This window comes from Vipera berus (assembly GCF_964194415.1).
Source record: "Vipera berus genome assembly, chromosome: 8".
NCBI classification, from domain to species: domain Eukaryota; kingdom Metazoa; phylum Chordata; class Lepidosauria; order Squamata; family Viperidae; genus Vipera; species Vipera berus.
In genome coordinates this window covers 19029868-19050849 of record NC_138211.1, presented here as the reverse complement: position 1 = coordinate 19050849, position 20982 = coordinate 19029868, and the positions used below count along the sequence as shown (strand labels likewise).

At 43.2% G+C, this 20982-nt stretch overlaps 2 protein-coding genes across 3 annotated transcripts in view; both read left to right on the top strand.

Moving 5' to 3' along the window:
* The first annotated feature begins 1044 nt into the window (after window positions 1-1044).
* On the top strand, window positions 1045-10554 carry GINS4 (GINS complex subunit 4). The gene is made up of 7 exons (XM_081334200.1): window positions 1045-1148; window positions 4432-4518; window positions 5639-5752; window positions 6543-6640; window positions 7286-7374; window positions 7707-7797; window positions 9411-10554. The coding sequence occupies exons 1-7, from the start codon at window positions 1071-1073 to the stop codon at window positions 9505-9507; spliced, it is 654 nt and encodes a 217-aa protein (XP_081190326.1). The 5' UTR covers window positions 1045-1070; the 3' UTR covers window positions 9508-10554.
* A 4459-nt stretch (window positions 10555-15013) lies between these two features.
* The window catches only part of PEBP4 (phosphatidylethanolamine binding protein 4), a 260280-nt gene continuing 254311 nt past the window's right edge, over window positions 15014-20982 (top strand). Inside the window, exons 1-2 of one of the 2 annotated variants that reach the window (XM_081333583.1) lie at window positions 15014-15147; window positions 20068-20195. In XM_081333583.1, coding sequence (XP_081189709.1) covers window positions 20074-20195 — 122 coding nt within the window. In that variant the 5' untranslated portion in view covers window positions 15014-15147; window positions 20068-20073. The remainder of the gene's footprint in view (window positions 15148-20067; window positions 20196-20982) is intronic. The other variant, XM_081333582.1, reaches the window with a different exon arrangement.

The window sequence follows — 20982 nt, the reverse complement described above, 5'->3', positions numbered from 1 at the left end:
TGCAAGTAGAAAAATAGGGACCACTACGGTGGGAAGGTAACAGCGTTCCACGCGTCTCTGGCATCTAGTCATGCTGGCCACATGACCACGGAGACAAGCGCTGGCTCTTCGGCTTTGAAATGGAGATGAGCACCGGCCCCTAGAGTTGGAAACGACTAGCATGCATATGCGGGGGAAACTTTACCTTTACCTTTTACCAACTTTCTAAGTTGTGGCACTACTGGACATAACTCTGCCAGCATTCCAGATTTTCTGCCACCTAGCCATCTTATTTGATCAAATAAAGAGCTGTCTAAGAAGGCTGAGCTTGGGTTATCTGGGGTGGGTGGGTGTCTTCAAACTTGGCCCTTTGATGACTTGTGAACTTCAACTCCCAGAATTCCTCAGCCAGGCACACTGCCTGAGGAATTCTGGGAGTTGAAGTCCACAAGTCATCAAAGGGCCAAGTTTGAAGACTGTGCTGCCACGTGATGGCAGCACAAAGAGCCCTGGGTTATCTGATTAGATCAGGGATCTTCAAACTTGGCCCTTTTATGACTTGTGGACTTCAACTCCCAGAATTCCTCAGCCAGGCATGCCTGGCTGAGGAATTCTGGGAGTTGAAGTCCACAAGTCATAAAAGGGCCAAGTTTGAAGATCCCTGGAGCGAGGGACCTTACAGGGAGTTACAATAAGGCTGGGTTGCGATTGCTTCTTCTTGACCAGGGAGCTGGACTAGAAGACCTCCAAAGTCCCCTCCACGTCTCGGGGACGTCCAAGCTGAGCTCCCGCAGCTGCCTTGGAGGCGAGACACATCGGCAAACGCAAAAGGGCAAAGTCGGTCAACCGGAGCCTTCTCTCCGCTCCCACGTTACGAAGGCGCCGTCGGCCGTGGCGGCGCCAGGACGCTGCTTCCTTGGCTCCAAAGTCGAGCGCGTGTCCCGCCACGGTTCCTTTAAGAAAAAGGGGCGGGGCAAAGAGGATTTCCCCGCCTGGTGGGGGCGAGGGGATCCCGCCTCTTGGAGCGCGCTGGAGGATTTGACGTCACCGAGCAGTGGCGGGAAACGCGGGAGCCCGGCGCGCTCGTGGGAATGGCGGAGCTGGATTCGGATGCGGGTAGCGACGAGGTGGTGCTCACGCCGGCTCAGCTGATCTGCAGCTTGGAGGAGGTGAACCCCCCCCGCGAGGGTCTTGGGGACCCCCTCCGTTGGGAACGAACGGGGCCTTTTCAGACGAGCACGGGGTCCGTTCGGCGCGGTTTGGGGGTTTAAACCCGACTCGTTTCACGCGAAGGCTGCCAGCTGGTTTTTGCAGCGCGCCCGGCTGAGTACAGGACGCGGGGGCGGGGCGGGAAGAAGGGAAAGCTTGCAAGTTGTTTGAAGCAGGAAAAATCGCATTGCATCCGTAAGCCGTGTGAACGCAGCTGGCACTTAATTGGCCTGGAGTGGGCTGAGCTGGTTGGTGGCAGCCCGAGCTGTTAGGTGTTTGCCTTCATAAGCGGTGGTTCAAGACGCCAGGTTTTGGATGGAGCTCCCATTTCCCCCCCCCCACACACACACACCTTTGTTCTTTCTGGTTGTGGGGGGGGGGGAAAGTGCGTAGGAAACTTCCGCTTTGGGTGGGATAAACTGAAGGATACAGCGCGAAACGGAAATAACTCGTGTCTTTCACCATGCCAGACGTGCTTCTCCTCTACCCCCCCCCCCCGGCATCCCTGGGCCTGAACAAAACAGCTTCATGCCATGTTCACCTTTGCAAGTAGTAAAGTGGGCAGTTTAGGAAAAGAAAACCATTCCTGTCTGAGCAACACTTTGAATTGGTTTTTGCTTGGTTCAATTTCTAGATTAGCCTTCCTCGCCCTGCTGCTTATTACGCTGGGCTTGTAGCAACCAGAACTCAAAGCCCTATGCAGATTCCTCGGCTGAGGAAGGCTGCGGTAAGGGATGAAGCTTGGAAGGAATAGGGCTAATTCTTCCCTCTTTTAAATTAGTTATAGGATCAAGTCTTTAAAAGCCCCCTCCTTCCTCACTCTTTCCCCTTGTGTTGTTATTGTCCTTGGGATGGTGACACTTTGGTGCCTGGCATTTTCTCTCTTTTTTGGAGAGGGGGTGCATCGGAATTTCATTTTAATGTGTGTCATCGTCTATACAGGGAAATGACAATAAAGGTTATTCAGATTCAAACTTTCTTTGCACATACAGCAAAGAAATAATTGAGATAGGAAACTTATTACTGCCTCTGAAGCATGAAAGAGATCATCTGGTGCAACCTTCTTGAGTGTAGCTATCACTCAAGAAGGAACTTTGCTGTTAGGGAAAGCTCCCTCTTAGCATATTCCTATAGATGGCTGGAGAATGTTCCTCCAGGAAAGCCTGGAGGAACATTGTCCATAGGGTCGCGATGGGTCGGACACGACTTCGCAACTAACAACAACAACAATAGATGGCTGGAGATCTTCAGTATTGCCCACTGTAGATTGCTAAGGGTTTATTGGTATATTGATAGACATGTGTAAGATGAACTACAGAATACGCTTAGAGGTGCAAATCAAATGTTGGTTATTTATTTATTTATTTATTTATTTATTTGGATTTATATACCGCCCTTTCCCGAAGGACTCAGGGCGGTTTACAGGGTATTTAAAACAGGAAATACAAAAGTTAAAAACAATTAAAAATAATTACAACAGTCACTGAAAAAGTAAAAAAACCCCAATTAAAATTAAAATTAAAATTCTCAGCCTGGGCCAGAGAGCTTGAAGAGCCAGGTCTTCAGGTCCCGGCGGAATGAACGGAGGTCGGGGGCAGTCCTAAGCTCCACGGGCAGCTGGTTCCAGAGGGCAGGCGCACCCACTGAGAAGGCCCTCCCCCTGGGTGTTACCCGCCGGCAATCTTTTACCGGCGGCACCCTGAGAAGTCCCTCCCTGTGGGAGCGCACTGGACGAAGGGAGCTTGATGCCGGCATTTCTAGAACTGGAGAAGTTTCCTTCTGTGTAGACCAGGGGTCCTCAACCTTGGCAACTTTAAGCAAAGCTGGCTGAGGAATTCTGGAAGTTGAAGTCCACAAGTCTTAAAGTTGCCAAGGGTAAGGACCTCTGGTGTAGATGTATTTGAGGCCCTGCCCTGGGACCGTTACCTCATGTTCCCTACGGTGTTTGATCTGTCTCTGCAGACACTCGGCAGTTCGAGATTGTACTACTAGTGTCTTGACAGAGTAGACCAGGGGTGTCAAACTCAATTTCATTGAGGGCCGCATCAGCATTGCGGTTGCCCTCAGGGGGCCGGGTGGGTGTGGCCTGGGTGGGCGTGGCCTACTGGGTGGGCGTGGCCAGAGTGTGTATGGCCTACTGGGTGGGCGTGGCCAGCTCTACATCGTTTGCATCAAGGGTGCCTATGGGGGCCTGGGCAGGAGTGGGACAGATCTGAGGGTCTCTGGCAGAAGGAGGGTCTCTGGGCCAGGGCCAAGGCAGTGGGGGCCGTTCCCTCACTGTTTCCAGGATGGCTTCGCGGGCCACATGAAACCACTTCACGGGCCGGATCCGGCCCCCGGGCCTTGTGTTTGACATGTCTGGAGTAGACAAAATGAATATTGCTACTGACCAAGTGGCTGAGAAGGGGTAGAGGTGCAGATTTTTTTTTCTCTTGACAGGAATAAGTATGGAAAGGGAACATTTCAATATTTTCTTGGATGAGATTAGGGTATTCCTAACAGAGTTGCTATGATTCTTACTTTGGTTTAGTTTGATTTCTTTTTTTAAGGATCAACCTTTATTTCTGAGCAAATACTATGAGGGTACTTTCATTGGAAGGACAGATACTGAAGCTGAAGCTCAAATACTTTGGCCACCAAATGAGAAGAGAGCAGTGGTGGGATTCAGCCAGTTCACACCAGTTCGGCAGAACCGGTAGCTATTTATTTTGTTGCCCAGGCCCAACAATGGACTTCCGGAAGTGGCATCCACACAGAGAACCGGTCGTTCACATATTTGAATCCCACCACTGGAAGAGAGGACTCTTTGGAAAAGTCCCTGATGATGTTGGGAAAGATGGAAGGCAAAAGGAGAAGGGATGGCAGAGGTTAAGATAGTTAGATAGTGTCAACGACACAGTTGGCATGAGTTTGGGTAGACTCCGGGAGACAGTGATGGACAGGAGGCCGTGGTGTGCTGTAGTCCGTGGGGTTGTGGAGATTCGGGCCTGACTTGGTGACTGAACAACAATAACAACAACCATGGGGAGGCTTCTAGAGGGTTAGTTTACAAGCCTTCTTACATTCGGAGTAAGATAGTTAGAGAGGGTGGGAGCTATTGATCAGCCATTTAGAAGAAGGGACCAACCTAGGACCGTAACAAAAGCATTGAAGAGCTGGGAACATAAAGCTCAGAAGACTGTGAGGACCAGGAAAATGTTTCAGGTGGTAACCATGACGCCCATTTTCTGCTGTTATTCTCAGGCTTGGATGAATGAGAAATTTGCCCCTGAATTGCTTGAAAGCAAAACGGAAATCGTTGAATGTGTCATGGAGCAGCTTGAACACATGGTAAGACATCAGAAGAGGTCAACAGAACATGACTGATCTTGGATCAGGAGGGCATTCATGGGCCACTCTTGTTCCAGCCCAGTAACCCTCTTTTGGAAAAAAAAATTCTCCGTAAGGGTAATGTCACACCACTGCAATGCAACCTCTGCTCTTTTTGTTCTTGAAACGTCACAAAACATATACAATGGAGATGGACCTTGTATCACATTGGTGTGATGCTGCTTTTGACATTCACTTCTGTTGCAGAGCGTCTGCTGGTATGCCTTAACAGGCCGCCTTGCATCACAGCGCTGAAAATCACGAGCTTCAAAGATCTCCTTTTTCCAGTTGGGTCTGAACTCTTGACTTTGCTACTCTTGTGATTAGCTGCTACTCCTGTTTTCCCACCTACTGTAGAGCTAAGGAGTTGCAAGTGATCAAGGACCCAGATTGTTGGGGGCAATTAAGCTGACTTTGTAATAATGCCGCTTGGGGTGTGTGTGAAAGCCCTAATAAGCAGGCATATACATAGAATGAAGGCTACTGCTAAGCTTGTAAGCCACCCTGAGTCTTCGGAGAAGGGCGGGATATAAATGGAATTAAAATAAATAAAAATAAAAATCAAGGGGGTGGGGTGGGTTAAGAGTAGGATGAAAGTTGCATATCTTCTAGTGAGTACAGGTAGTCCTTGACTTACAAGCATTCATTTAATGGCCTTTCAAGGCTACAACAGTACTGAAAAAGTGGCTTGTGACTGCTTTTCACACAACTGTTGTGGCAGTCACATGGACGTGTGATCAAAATCCAGATGCTTGGCAACTGGTTCATATTTATAGTGATTGCAATGTCCTGGGAGGATGTGATCACCCCTTGCAAAGTCAGTGAAGAAGACAGATTCACTTGACAAACGTGTTACTAACTTAACAACTGCAATGATTTACTGCAGAAAAAGGTCATAAAATGGGGAAAACTCACTTAACAACAACAATTTGGGGCTCAATTGTCATAAGTTGGGGACTACTTGTAGTAAATTTGTTTCAAAGGGAGCAAATCCAATCCATCATTAGTAATAAAATTTGAGAATCCCTGGTCTATTGAAAAATCACAATGTTTTTTTTTATTATTGTTATTTGTTCCATAGGAAGAGAATTTGAAACGAGGCAAACAAGGGGACTTAAAAATTAGTATTCATCGCATGGAAGTGGAAAGAATCCGTTATGTTCTTAGCAGTTACTTGCGCTGCCGACTTCGGAAGGTAATGACCCCACCAGGGCTTAATTAAACACCCCAGGGAGTTGGTGAATAGCAGAAGCATTTAGAATTGCTCTTGGCCTGTTTTTAAGGTAGCAGCCAAATGCTCGTTGTTTCTTTCCTAGCATATCAGTTCCTATTAAACATTTCAGGATAGTTGCATCAATGCAACTGGTGGATTTCATTTTGCAGGTTGCTAAATTGTCTAGTAATAATTGATGATTTTTTCCCCCAAAGGAATCTGACTTGGACTAGATTCACGCAACAAACTCAGTTGAAGTAATCTGAGTCCTAACGTTTGTTGTGCCAGTATACAAAGCCAGGATATGTTTAATTTGGTCACAGTAAACTAGGTGAATGCAGGCTATTGTATTGCCTAAATCGGTTGGTTTAGGCAAGTGAACCCAACTCTAGTCTGGGAGACTAGAAGAGATGGATTAATGTAGGAAGTCCAAATGGACTACAATGGGGCTGTCTAATCTTGGCAAGTTGTGAACTTCAACTCCCAGAATTCCCTAGCCAGCATAAGACCAGCCCCATAAACTACTGTGCGAAATTGACTCAATTCAATTCTTGCTTGGGGCTCTTTTCTATGACTCTTCCTTGTACTAGCGACCTATGCAAGGGATAGCCTTGGAAGTGGTAGATTCCTTGAACCTAAAGACATTAGGGACATTAGCCAAGGAAATCAATAATGACAGAGGAACAAGAGATTTTTTTTGTCCCATCGCTGGCTTGCAGCAATGCAGAAGTGACTGTATATTCTTACCTTTGTTGTTTATTTCCTCTGAAAGATTGAGAAATATTTCCCCCATGTCCTAGAGAAGGAAAAGACTAGGGCAGAAGGAGAACCATCCATCCTGTCACCAGAAGAGTTTGCCTTTGCCAAAGAGTGAGTAAAAAGTTTGGGGTAGGGGGAGACCAAATATGTGTTCTAGGTACGTGCCTCGGTATGCTGGACCCCAATTAGGCAACCAAGACAAGGAAGGCCATTTAATTTATTATTTATTTGAAATGTTTCAATTAAAAAGGATTCCCTTTAGAGCAGGGGTCCCCAACCCCCGGTCCGTGAACCAGTACCGGGCCGCGGCATGCCAGCAACCGGTCCACACGAACAAGCAAAGCCCCATCTGTGGGATGCAGGCAGCACACAAAAACAGGCCTCCTCTGGTCCGCGGAAAAAAACTTTCTCTACGTAACCGGTCCCTGGTGCCCAAAAGGTTGGGGACCTCTGCTGTGGTTTTTCCAGAGGGAAAACCCTGGAACAAAGGCTTACATTTAATTTTATAGTTTGTATAACAAAGAAACTTCAAAGTAGAAGTTGATAGTTTTAGGAAAAATCATTCTACGTGGCCCTCAGGGCCGGGGGTGGGGGTAGGGGGTTGGGAATGGTGGTTAGGGCACAGATGAGCGAACACTTGCCTCCAGTATTCTATTTCTTTAACTGTAATTGCATTTTGTCAGTCTGCATAGCGACTGCGTAGTGAAATAGGAAGCTTCCTTTTTGTTTTACAATGAAACAATCTCTTCTTTTCAGGTACATGGCCAACACAGAGAATCATCTCAAAAACATTGCACTGAGACACATGCCTCCAAACCTTCAGAAAGTTGAGTTCCTCAAGGCCGGTAAGAAGAATGCAGGAAGGGCAGTTTACCTTCAGTCAGGGCCCACCCCCTAGGCCCAGGAGCAGCTGGAGAGCTGTAGGTGACTTCCCTGAAAGAGATTTGTGGGTGGGGGGGGGAAGAGGGGCTGGACCTTTGGGCCAAACAAGGGGAGAAGCAGGCCTTGGAAAACATCCTCTCTGCTGCTGATAATGGCAATACGCGTGCACAGACATGGTGGCTGAAGAAATGTTGCTTAGCAGACTTTAGTGTTGTCATATATTGTGGTATGAGATCTTTCTAAACGCTGCTGAGGAAAACCTTTTTTTTTAATCCTCTCCGATCTTTCTTGGCAGTTCCCAAGCCCAACCTGGACGCCTTCGTCTTCTTGAGGGTGAAGGAGAGACAGGAAAATATAATGGTGGATCCAGATCACGATGAGCAGAGGTTGGGAATTCTGTTGGCGACAAAGAGAAAAGATAATAGCTACAAAACAGCACTGGCTGGGCATGCTGGGTTTTCGATTGGTCAATGAGATTTTCAAGACACCAGAACGTTTTTTTTTCTCTCCCCCCCCCCTTTCCTCTTAGCCCTCACATATTTGGCCCTCCTGAAAGATGCTTGGCTGATTGTCAAAATTTCCCCATTTTGGTGCAAGTTAGATGTTCCAATGCATATTCAAGCCAAGGGATCTCACGAATGAAGGCAATTGTAAAAAAAAGGGATCTCAGTCTTTCATTATAATGTTTGGTGCAGATGGATTCAATCTTACTGTTTGCAAAAGGTCAGTCAGCCAGAGGAAAGATCTGGGCAGCCTCTGACTCCACCTTGATCCATGAAAGACCTTCTCCCAAAAGTTTAGACGGGGCACCTGGAATTGCTGTAAGATCTTCCCTTTCACTTTTAATAAGAGAGGGGGAATATTAAGGATGTGAAAAGGAGTGGGATAAAATCATTAAATTATTCTTTTTGTTTTATTAAATTTAATGTATGTGACTCTGGATAGCACGCACAATTCAACTAAGATTAAAACACCTATTAAAAACATTAAAATAAGTTACAACTGTAAACAAATAGACTAATTCAAAATCCTACTTACAATATAGGCATCAGGGGCTCCTGATTTTCATGGGATCAGGGGCTCCTGATTTTCATGGGATCCCCATGTTTGCTGACAGGGTTTTCTGGCAGATCAATAGAGTTGAGGCCAATCTTACCTGGGATGGGGAGAATGATCTTCCAAAGGGCAGGTACCATGGCAGAAAAGGTTCGCCTCCTGTTAGACTAGTAAAATGTAAAGGTTCCCCTGCACATGCGTGCTAGTCATTTCCGACTCTAGGGGCCGGTGCTCATCTCCGTTTCAAAGCCGAAGAGCCAGCGCTTGTCCGAGGACGTCTATGTGGTCGGCATGACTAGACGCCAAAGGCGCACGGAACGCTGTTACCTTCCCACCGGAGTGGTCCCTATTTTTCTACTTTCATTTTTACGTGCTTTCGAACTGCTAGGTTGGCAGAAGCTGGGACGAGTAATAGGCACTCACTCTGTTACGCGGCACTCGGGATTCGACCCGCCAAACTGCCGATCTTCTGATCAAAAAGCTCAGCGTCCTAGCCCACTGAGCCACCGCGTCCCTATGTTACAATAGTACTGGATTTAATTTCATTTGAAACACATGAAAGCTACTTTTATAACATTGAGCTTTTCTTCTAGCTCTGCCCTTGAACAGTTCTCGCTTCCCAAAGGCTGCCCAGCATAAAAAAGGAGGAAAAACAGAAACCCTACATTATTTTTTTTTTTGTGTTAAAGTTACTTTTTCTCCATGAGCTTAGATGGGCTTATTTAACCCCCAAAAGATCCCAGGGAGATAATTGCTGTTTCTCCCCCCCCCCAATCAACTCTATAGGGCTATTGTAGCAGGAAGAAAGAATGGAAAGAAAGAACGTTCTGTATTATTTGTAGAAAGAGAGGTCCTGGAAGAAAGCTGAGAAATAAGTCTACGAATAAGTGTGTATAAAATTACAAGAACAGTCTATTTTTATTGTCCTTTTGTCTCTTTTCAGAGATTACGTGATTGACTTGGATGAAAACTCCCAACATTTGATCCGCTACAAGACAATTGCTCCCTTGGTGGCCTCTGGGGCAGTTCAGCTCATTTAGATCAGATGGATTTACAGAGGCCTTTTTGCCAAGATACCGATCATAAGAAGAATCTCTGTGCCTGGGGAGTCCGTGCTTGGCGATTCCTCGTGTCTCACCTTGGAAATTTAATTCGACTGGTTTGATTCCAGCATCAGATGCCTGCTAGTGCTGCTGAAACAATGGTGTGCAATCCCATCCCTGGAAAATGGGGTGCTACCCACACCAAAGAAGGGGAGGCTGCTGGCATTGGAGAAAAGATTTGGAAAGTGGAATGCTGTAGTTCAACAACTGGGCCGCTCAAAGGGCATATCATTTACCTGTCCAGCAGGTGGCAGTAGGCCTGTTCTGGAAGGGCCAGGTTCAAGCCATGGAATGAAAATATGTCATTGTTCAGCAAAGAGTGGGTCATTTTATTGTCTGGGAGAACATTTTTTGCCCATCATCCAGAGCTGCAAGGCATGGCAGGAAGGTCACTGGAGAGGCCAGTCTGAAGCTGTTGAGTCTTTTTTTTAATTTGGGGGAAGGAGGGCTTGAGGGAAAGAGACGTGTCTCACCCTGTAGCTCCTTAAAAAATGTATTTTTAGTTCTTTTGTTGCAGCATTAAACAAAATCGGCAGTAAGCATCAGGGACCTTGGTGACAAAATTGCAGATGAATGCTAGGTTATGCACAATTGTATCACACGCTACACTCCTTCAGTCCCTTGGCAGTTTCCCCCATCTTCCACAAGTCCATTGTGTTGTACCCAGAGAATGTACGAGAGGGAGCCAGGTCAGGGGGTGATGGGGTTGCTGAAATGTTCATGGAGAACAGGGGAAAAAAATAACACAATTTTAAGCACCAGGCTCAGGAAAGCAGCTGTAAGAAATGCATGAACGAACTGAGCGGAAACATCTATTCAAGAGGTTTTAACATGCAGTACTTTCCTATTTGGGCAATGTGGCTGTGTATAACTTTTGGATGTGACTCAGAAACATTAGTGAATCTACAAACATTATCATCTCCCAGTTCAAAACTGCTAGTGGGAGTCAGTGCAAGACTTAAATGGCATAAATTACAGTTTGAAGATGCCTTGGCTTTGCTTCTGTTAAATTCAAGTGATCATATTGTTCTACATAGTTGACCTTGAGATTCCAAAATTCACAGAAGACAGTGTTGTGCTGTGATGATTTCATTGCTGTATTCTCCATTAATGTATAGGGCATATATTGAAATTGTAATACCCTACTCAACTACAATACTGCATTCTCCCCATTGAGCCAGCAATACTCTTCTTGACCCCTAGGTGGCAGCATATATGATATATTGCACCATGATATACATCAGGGGTTCCCAAGGGGCGGGTGCTTGCACCACCTAGGGGTGCCAGACTATATTCCAGGCGGTGCGAAAACTTAATTTTCAAAATTATAGTGTATATGCATAATTCATTGCCTTTATTTTGAACTTTTGTAAGGGATGCGAGAATATAACAAGCATTCTAGGGGTGCAGGGTATAGAAAAGGTTGGGAGCTGCTGATATAGACTGAGGCAAAAAATACTAAAATAGCTCTTGTAGGCTCAGTACCATTGCCCAATATTCCATACTGAGTGGAATATTCAAGAGGGACAGTTCTTTGTATTATTGATCATGTGTCAGCAGCAGCTGCATTGCCATAGATAGTCTCCGTGACAACCTGGTCCTTCAGGTCTTCCAGTGGTGCACCCATCACCTTTATAACTAACTCCATCCATCTTACTGCTGGTTGTCCTCTTTCCCAGCATCTTTTCCAGAGATCTGGGTCTTCCCATTATGAGTCCAAAATAGGATAATTGGAGCCCAGTCGTTTGCATCTCAAGAACTCCGGGTTGATTTGTTTATTTTCTTCACTGTTCATGGTATGCTCAGGAGTCTTCTCCAACACACCGTAGTTCAAAAGTGTCCAGACAGTTCCTATCCTGCTTTTCACATCCTTTGGAACAGGAAACAACAAGGGCTTGCAGGATCTTGAACTTTGTAGGTGTCCTGCTTTTAATTTTTAACCACATACACAGATGTTTCTTGGGAGTTGATCAGTTTTACATTCAGCTGACAGTTTGCATTGGAGCAAGAGATATCAAAGAAAGCAAAAGCTTGTTTTCAAAGAGCACGCAGAACAGTCATCTAAAGTCAGGCCAAGATTTAAGAGCCAGGTCAAGGTTGTCAAGACAGTCAAAGGGTCTAATATCTAAGAGTAGACGGAAGTCTACACAAGTGCAGACAATGTTTCCAGCAAAGAGAACAAGTGAAAGTTTTTAATAGGTTGCAGACAAATAGCTGTAACTAATTTATTTAGCATATGGCATCTGCAGAGGTCATGCAAACACCTCTAATCAGAATCAAGTATTAATCAGAATATGTACTCTATTGCTCATCAAACAACAGTTTTTGCTGGTGGTTTGTTTTCCAAACTTGTTTAGTTTCTGAACATTTCGTCATCAGACCAGGTAATGAGGACCCAGATTGTTGGGGGCAATAAGCTGACTTTGTAATAATGCCGCTTGGGGTGTGTGTGTGTGAAAGCCCTAACAAGCAGGCATATACATAGAATGAAGGCTACTGCTAAGCTTGTAAGCCGCCCTGAGTCTTCGGAGAAGGGCGGGATATAAATGTAATAAAAATAATTAAAAAAAACATCAGTGGAACTTCGAAGTGTTTTGTTTTAGTTCTCTTCTGCTTTTATAGGTCTTCTGTGATGGTAAGGTCACCCTGGCTGGTAACAACAGGTTTCTTATAAATTCCATTGTATTGCCTTATTTCCATATGGAGCCTACAACTTCTCATGCTATAGATTTTATTCTACCGCCTTATTTTTGCCCTTGAGCCTACAAAACCTCTGAGTCACCAGAGGCAGTGTTTCCTTAACATTGGGTTATACCAGGGGTAGGCAACCTCATGCTGACTCAGGAATTCTGGGAGTTGAAGTCCATGAGTCATAAAAGAGCCGAGGTTGCCTACCTCTGGGTTATACATTTCATATTGAGCCTTGAATATCTCATTGAGCCACCAGGGGGTAGTATATGATTTATATTCCATTCTATTCCAGTCCTATTTAACTCATGGAGACTGCCACATTTTATTGTGTCTTTCCTATCAATTCCATTGTTAGCTGCGAAGTCGTGTCCGACCCATCGCGACCCCATGGACAACGTTCCTCCAGGCCTTCCTGTCTTCTACCATCTTCTGGAGTCCATTTAAGCTCACACCTACTGCTTCAGTGACTCCATCCAGCCACCTCATTCTCTGTCGTCCCCTTCTCTTGCCCTCAATCTTTCCCAGCATTAGGCTTTTCTCCAGTGAGTCCTTCCTTCTCATTAGGTGGCCAAGGTATCTGAGTTTTAGCTTCAGGATCTGGCCTTCTAAAGAGCAGTCAGGGTTGATCTCCTCTAGGACTGACCGGTTTGATCGCCTTGCAGTCCAAGGGACTCGCAGGATCTTCACCACCACAGTTCAAAGGCCTCAATTCTTTGGCGCTCAGCCTTTCTTATGGTCCAACTTTCACTGCCATACATTGCAACTGGGAAGACCATAGCCTTGACTATATGCACTTTTGTTGACAGGGTGATGTCTCTGCTTTTTAGTGTGCTGTCTAGATTTGCCATGGCTTTCCTCCCCAGGAGCAAGCGTCTTTTAATTTCTTGGTTACAGTCCCCATCTGCAGTGATCTTGGAGCCCAGGAAAATAAAATCTGTCACTACCTCCATTTCTTCCCCATCTATTTGCCAGGAATTGAGAGGGCCGGATGCCATGATCTTGGTTTTCTTAATGTTAAGTTTCAACCCAATTTTTGCACTCTCCTTCACCCGCAACAAGAGGCTCTTTAGTTCTTCACTTTCTGCCATTAGAGTGGTATCATCTGCATATCTTAGGTATCAATTCCATTACATCACCCTATTTCAGCCACTGAATCTGAAATATTTCATGGGCCAGAATTTCATATAGATTCCATTAATTAGGTCTATAGAATAAGTACTGTAGTGTAATGTAATGAAAAATTAATAGTGCCCCCGTGGCTGACTGAGGTATTGTATACTTTGGATCAAATCATAGGCAATGTAATAGGACATAATGCCATTTTGTGGCTGGGATGTTCTGTGACCTTTGTGGGTTTTTCTTTTTTGTACTGTTGAGTTGTTGCCTTCTGGACTAGTGCCTTGTTTCCTTCCAAGACTGAGTTCACAGTCTCCCATTTCCAGCCTGGTGTTTTAACCACTACATCAAATCTTTCTTTAGGAAAAACAGGACCATGTACTACTACTGATACGTTATACTATTTCTTTAGGCCAATGTATTTAATGTAGGGACGCAGTGGCTCAGTGGGTTAGGACGCTGAGCTTGTCGATCAGAAGGTCGGCAGTTTGGCAGGTTGAATCCCAAGTGCCGCGTAGCAGAGTGAGCGCCTGTTACTCGTCCCACCTTCTGCCAACCTAGCAGTTCGAAAGCACGTAAAAATGCAAGTAGAAAAATAGGGACCACTACGGTGGGAAGGTAACAGCGCTCCGTGAGCCTTTGGCATCTAGTCATGCTGGCCACATGACCACGGAGACGTCCTCGGACAAGCACTGGCTCTTCGGCTTTGAAACGGAGATGAGCACCGGCCCCTAGAGTCGGAAACAACTAGCATGCATGTGCGGGGGAACCTTTACCTTTACCTATTTAATATATATTACCAATTGAAGTGTCATGTCCTCAGTTAGGAAAATAGGGCAAAGTACTGAATATCCAAATATTGCCCTTTGATGCTTCCCTGATGTATTTCAGCCCTGATGGTAAAAAAATTTCGATATAAGTATAATAACAGTTCCCTGTTTACATTTTAATTTTTTTAGATTGTTCTAGAAACAACTATTGGATCTGTTAACTACCTATTTCCGGCTCTTTGAAATAAAGGTCCTTGTCGTTTTCAATAAGTATATAGTATAGTATTTCGATATGGTATATAGTGGAAACAGCAATACAGAAAGCTGTTTCAGTTATCTGCCCAAGCAGCTTTCAGTACAGCTTGCTCATTTCTTCACCACAATCGGTGATTCATTAAATAAATGGCTCTTTGAATCGGAGTTAAATTTAGATTGAAAACAGCAAGTGTAGGCATGCTGTTGTAAACGGCCCCGAGTTACTGTACCTAAGTGGGATGGGCGGTGCAGAAAATTTAATAAAAATAAAAATGCAATTAGCTACGACGTCTAGCCACGACGGCTGCCTACACCCAACCCGGCTGAGAAAAGGCTTAACCGTCTCTTGACCGGCATCTAATGGGGGATGACCTAACACTTTTCTTAAAATTCCACCTTTTCCCACCGTTTTCCAGCTGCAGCTGCAATCGCAGCCTAAAGACTCCGCTCAACATCCAACGGCCCCCACCTCCCACGTCCGCTTGCTGGTCCAGCGGGGGCCGGAGGAAAGATAGAACTCGCCAACGGCCAAATCCCGAAGGACGGAGGAGGGGCAAGGCCCAATCAGCCGCCGCCTTGCATGGTGATTTCCCCGCCTCTCCTTTGCACCTGCCACCTGTCCGTCAGGTGATTTTACGGACCGATGGGGGTAATTAAGCTATGCAGCTGCGCAGTTGCGGGCATTCTTCGCTGGCTCGTAGCGGAAAACTTGCCTTGAAGTTTGGATTTGGACTTGGACTCGTAGGTAAAGGGGGATTTTCCCACGCTAGCGCTGCCTTTTAAGTTTATCCGGAGTCGAGTCCGTTTGCTTTAGTAGGACACAGAGAACGGGGCTTTAAGCGTGCAGTTCTTCCACGCCCGTTAGGAAGCAGAAAGTATAAATCCTGCCGTTGGCGGGGGAAAAAAAAGTTCTACCAATTTATTGGAGCCTGTTTTGGCCTAATATGCTATAATGGGGCCAAGTGGAAGAAGGCTCCAAGTGGCATTCAGTGAGGGGAAGATGAGGCAGGATTAGTAATCTTATTGATTTATTAAATGCAGGGCTTTTTTTGTCATAGAACGCTCAGAATGGAGTTCCAGCACCTTTTTGGGATGGAACCTTGTAGGGTAGGCAAGACGGGTTGTATGACATGTGTGAGTTCCGGCACCTTTTTCTTGTACAAAAAAAAGTACTGATTAAATGTATATGCTGCTGCCCATCTCGCCCAGAAGCTAGTCTGATAATCCGGTCCTGTGCACTTCCGTCCAGAAGTAACACCCATTTCCTCTGGGCATGAGTCAAAACTAGTGTTAGAATTATTGATGGGCTAATGTATTTATTTGGATCCCACGTTGATTATTTTTACAAATAATTCAAGGTGTCAGACATATCCAACACATTCTCCTCTAATTTCCCCACAAAACAAAACAACCTTGTCAGGTGGGTTGGGCTGAGAGAGAGTGACTGGCACAAAATTACCCAGTTGGCTTTTGTGGCTCGGACAAGCCTCCTGCTTTTTAGGCTGGTGTCTTAACCGCTAGGCTCGACTGATCTGGTTCCCTAAGAATTAAGAATTGTTGCCAACATGTCAGTTAGTGGCAGTAAAAAGATAGAACATAGAATAATAGAGTTGGAAGGGACCTCATAGGTCTTCTAATCCAACTGCCTGCTAGAGCAGGAGACCGTATACCAGGGGTGGGGAACCTTGGCACTTTTATGACTTGTGGACTTCAACTGTCAGGAATTCTGGGAGTTGAAGTCCACAAGTCATAAAAGAGCCAAGGTTCCCCACCCCTGCCCTATACCATTTTTGACAAATGGTTGCCCAATCTCTTTTTGAAAGCCTCCAGTGATGGAGCATTTACAACTTCTGAAGGCAACCATTCTCCATGTTTCAACCATTGTTTCTTGTCTTGTCTTTTGGTGCTTTGGAAAATAGTTTGGCTCCTCATCTTTGTAGGAGTCCCTCAAATATTGGAAATGTGCTATCATGTCACTCCTAGTCCTACTTTTCATTAGCTTTATTTTTATTATTTTATATTTATATAATTGATATAAAAATATTTTATATAAAATATTTTATTATTTCATTAACTTTATTCTTTTCATTTGCTGTATTCAAAGAATACCGCTCCCCTCCTTCAAATTGTCATGACTGATATATTTGGCTGCAATTTTTGAAATAAGATATTGTCAGAATTGACTTGTAGCGAGATGGGCGGCTAAATAATAAAAAAATAAAATAAAATAAAATAAATCCTGTGAGGCAAATTGGGTAGAGAGAGAGAGTGACTGACTCAAAGTCATCTAGCTGGCTTTCATAGTTAAGATGGGACTTGAACTCTCAGCCTACAGCTTTCAGCCCAATACCAACTGCAAAGTTCAAAACTTTTTTGGCATGTACACAGTAAAACCTTTGCAGCTCTTTTAGTCCATTACTCCAAAAACAATCTGAAATTGGAAACATCACATCCTGTAACAAGGAAGACATATTGATACAGGTTTCTACATCTAACCACAGATTAAGAGAAACTGAGTGATATAAACCAAATGAAACAACAGCATTTAAAGGACATAGCACCTCTGGCTGTTATTTTGGAAAGTGCAGAATATTTATTAAATTTGTTTGGAAGTCTGGTTAATAAAAAATCGAAATGAAGCTGCATTGCACATCACAGCTGTTATGTTGATTTTTTTCCCCTGATCACACCTGTGGATGCTGCTGAGCTGAGCAAGCAAGAGGAAAACCTGCCATGATGAGGCGAAAGAAGAAGCGGGAAGAATTCTGAGGGGAAAAGAAGGGAAAATATGTGTTTGCCACCATCTTGCTCAGAGCAGAATGAATTCTCTTCACGGAGGGTGGAAAACAATCCTCTTTTCTTTCAGCTGACCTCCACTGAAATGAAATTATCTCACAGATAATATTCTGAGCAAAATGTTTCTCTTGTGAGGGGAGAACAAAACATTCCACCTTTTGAAATGCCCACATATTTAACCCTCCAATGCACACCATTTGCTTTTTAACTTTGGGTACATGAAGTGCCCAAGTGAGTTTTTGAAAGCTTTTTTATGGTGGGTGTCAAATTGCAAACCGAGGTGGGAGGGGAGGAGAGACAGAAGAGGCAGACATGATCTTAGGAGGCCTTGTTTACTTTATTTATTTATTTATTTATTTATGTATGTATGTATGTATGTATATATGTATGTATGTATGTATTACATTTGTATCCAGCCTTTCATTCAGGTGCTCCAGCACCTCTCTAGTTTTTTATCCCCAAAAAACAACCCTGTGAGGTAGCTCAGGGTGAGGGGGATTAACCTGTAATTGATGAGGGACTTGAACCCAGATTTCCCTTGCCATTATTCCACCACTGTCTGTCAAAACAGTCCAGTAGAGATGTTGGAGGGCAGATCACATGACAGCCATTAGCTCCCATCTGTAAAAATGAGGGGCTCCTTTAACAGGATAAATCTTTTCTCCAATTAATTATTTCGTCTTGTGGTGAGATGGGCGGCAAACAAGTTTGATAATTAAATAAACTACATTTCCTGGGCAACCTGTTCAAAATGTTTTATTTATTTATTATTTATTTATTTATTAATTTAATTTGTATACCGCCCTTCTCCCGAAGGACTCAGGGCGGTGAACAGGGCAATACATAATAAAACAAGATACAAAAATTAAAAATTATTAAAAAGTAATTAAACAGCAATGCCCGTAATAAATTAGTACAGATTAAAAGTTAAGACCAATTTATAAAACCCAACCCCATCCCCTCAGGCCAGGCCAGCTTGTTCAAAAAGGTGGGTTTTAAGATCGCGCCGGAAGGAGCGGAGATCAGGCGCCATCCGGAGCTCTTAATAGCTGTGAGGCTAAGAGGAAATTTCCTGACTGAATAGGAATTTGGACTTGGCTCATTTCCCTCATCATTTTGTTGTTTTCATTTATTTATTTATTTATTTATTTTCATTTTACCAATAATTCAAGGGGGCGAACATATCTGACACACACTCCTCCTTCTATTTTCTCCACAACAACCCTGTGAGGTGAGTTGGGCTGAGAGAGAAGTACTGGCCTAAAGTTACCCAGCCAGCTTTCGTGCCTATGGCGGAACTTGAACTCATGGTCTCCCACTTTCTAGCCTGGAGCTTTAATCACTAGTTATACACTATATATATAGTGTAGCAGTTAAGATTAAACCAGGTGGCTGTGAGTTCTAGTCCTGCCCTAGCCATGAAAGCCGTGTGGGTGAGTTTGGGCCACTCTCTCTCAACTCGCCTCACACAATTGTTGTGGAAAAAATAGGAGAAGGAAGTAAGTATTAGGTATATTTGCCGTGTTGAGTTACTTATTATAAAGTAATAAAGGCAAGGTTAAAAAAAACCCTAATAATAAAATATATAGGAATGCTGGGCCTCTGAACTATTTGTTCTCATTTTGTACCTTGCACCCAGTCCCGAATTCAAAGGCAGTTATAGAGATGTCTACAGGAAGAAAGGGAAGAGGTCAAAAGATGGTGGTCACAACCCTGTCCTTTTATTTTAAATCTAGTCCTACATGGACAACTCTGCTATGCCAAAGGCACTTTATGCAATTGTTCTATACTTACTGAATTGGGAAGAACAGCCTGAGTTCAGTTCAAATTAAGCTGTTTCTTTCTCTCTGATGAGCTCAAGTTGGAGGAAACCTAGGGTATAAAAGCATTTTTTTTCCTATTAATAACATGTTACCGAGTAGCCATTAGGCCAGCTCAGAATACAAAACATAAAATATGCAACAGTACTAAGATCATGTTAAAAAATAAAAGACAAAAGAAAATGCAAATTGTATTTCTGTGTCATCCCTACAGTTTACCCAGATCCTCAGAGGCAGTTCTCAACTGTATTTTGTTCAAATAAAGGGCCATGTTAGATGTAATTTTGGATCTAATCCAAAATCATATGAATTTTGACTGCACATGAAATACATTGTTTTAATGTAAGTATCCCAATAGGCCATTTGTCTCATGTGCAGTCCAAAATAATGATCTCTGCTTTTCTTAAATCACTGACATTCAAATTATGTATTATGTTCTGTATCTCAGGGGCTCTGCAAAAATAAATAGGTTTCTCATGAGGGATTTGATTAAACCTTCCATATTAAAACATTGTGTCCAGTTGCCTAAATCTTAAGAAAAATATCCCTAAGATGTTTCGGCATTTCTGTATACTTGGCAATTTGTAAGGTGCATTTATCATCAGTGGTTCAGTTAAACCTAATGAGACAATTTTTTCTGTGATATAAATTCCTTAGATTTAAATTTTACTATTCTACAGATTTTCTGTATATCTGTATATATTTTGAACGATCACAAGACTTAGTCGCATTTACAATATTTAAAACATTTAATATCTTATTTTTATCTATGCACGTTGGTAGATCAAAAATTTACTCACATAAATTGCAGAATGGTCATTAGGTTAACTTATTAGAGACAAACACAGAGAAAAAAATTTGAAATATGTTAATGATTAGAAGGTTTACTTTAATATTAACTTTCATGGATTTGATGCAAACATTTAAAGTGCTGTTGGCAATAGAATGTGGAAATAATTGCCTAAAATAATTTGCAAAAGTATAGGAAGATCTGCAATGCAGCTGTTTTGGGGGAAAATCTCTTAACTTTTCACTATTGTTTTTCGCAGGACAAGATGAAGCCTCTGATTTCCTATTTTCTGGCAATTTATTTTCTTTTAATTATCTTACAAGAGAGTGTCCAAATGGAAGAATGCATTTTTAGAAAACTGGACAGGGAGGACAAAACGTTTTGTAGGTAAGCTCATATTCCTTTATAAGTGTAGGCATTTTATACCAATTTCCATTCATCATGACCATGACATCCATAAAGCAAATATTGTATACAACATCAGTAACATTTTCAGAATAAGAGTCATTGGAAAATTAACTTCCTAGACCTAGGAATAACTACATCTCTTTGGCAATATTCTATTAAAATATGTATTCCATTATCTGATATAAATAGTGTATTTCTGGCAGACAAGTATTTATCCAGTGATACTACTGGATAGAAGAAGCTGCATAAATTTACACTCTATGTTAAAACTGTAGGGCGTGCTTCTTAAATTTAGCTGGTGTATACCTCTAATTTTTAAAGAATACTAGTTCTATACTTGATTAAGAAGTATATAGATGAAGTAGTTTTATGAGCATTACAATAGTATCTTTGGTTATGATATGTGCTTTCTTTATCAGTCTATTTCAACAAATTGGATTCTGGATCATCTAACATTTTGCCTCCTTTCCATATATGTCAATTGCATTTAGAAAGTTTTTTTTTGCAAAAGCGGTATATCTATTACATCATAACGTTAAGGATCAGCCTATTTTTAGAAGGTTCTCGGCAGGCATGTCAAGGTCAAAGAAAATGTTTAAAAAGTAGCAATTCAATTAGTATTTAAAAAGCAAATAAAAAGTTTAAAATGGTAACAACTCCATTAGTATCATTTAAAACATCAACAATAAGCTTAGATACTCATAAAACTAAACAAACTTAAACTAAGGACCAAACACACACTGAAATAAGACTTCATTGGTCTGCT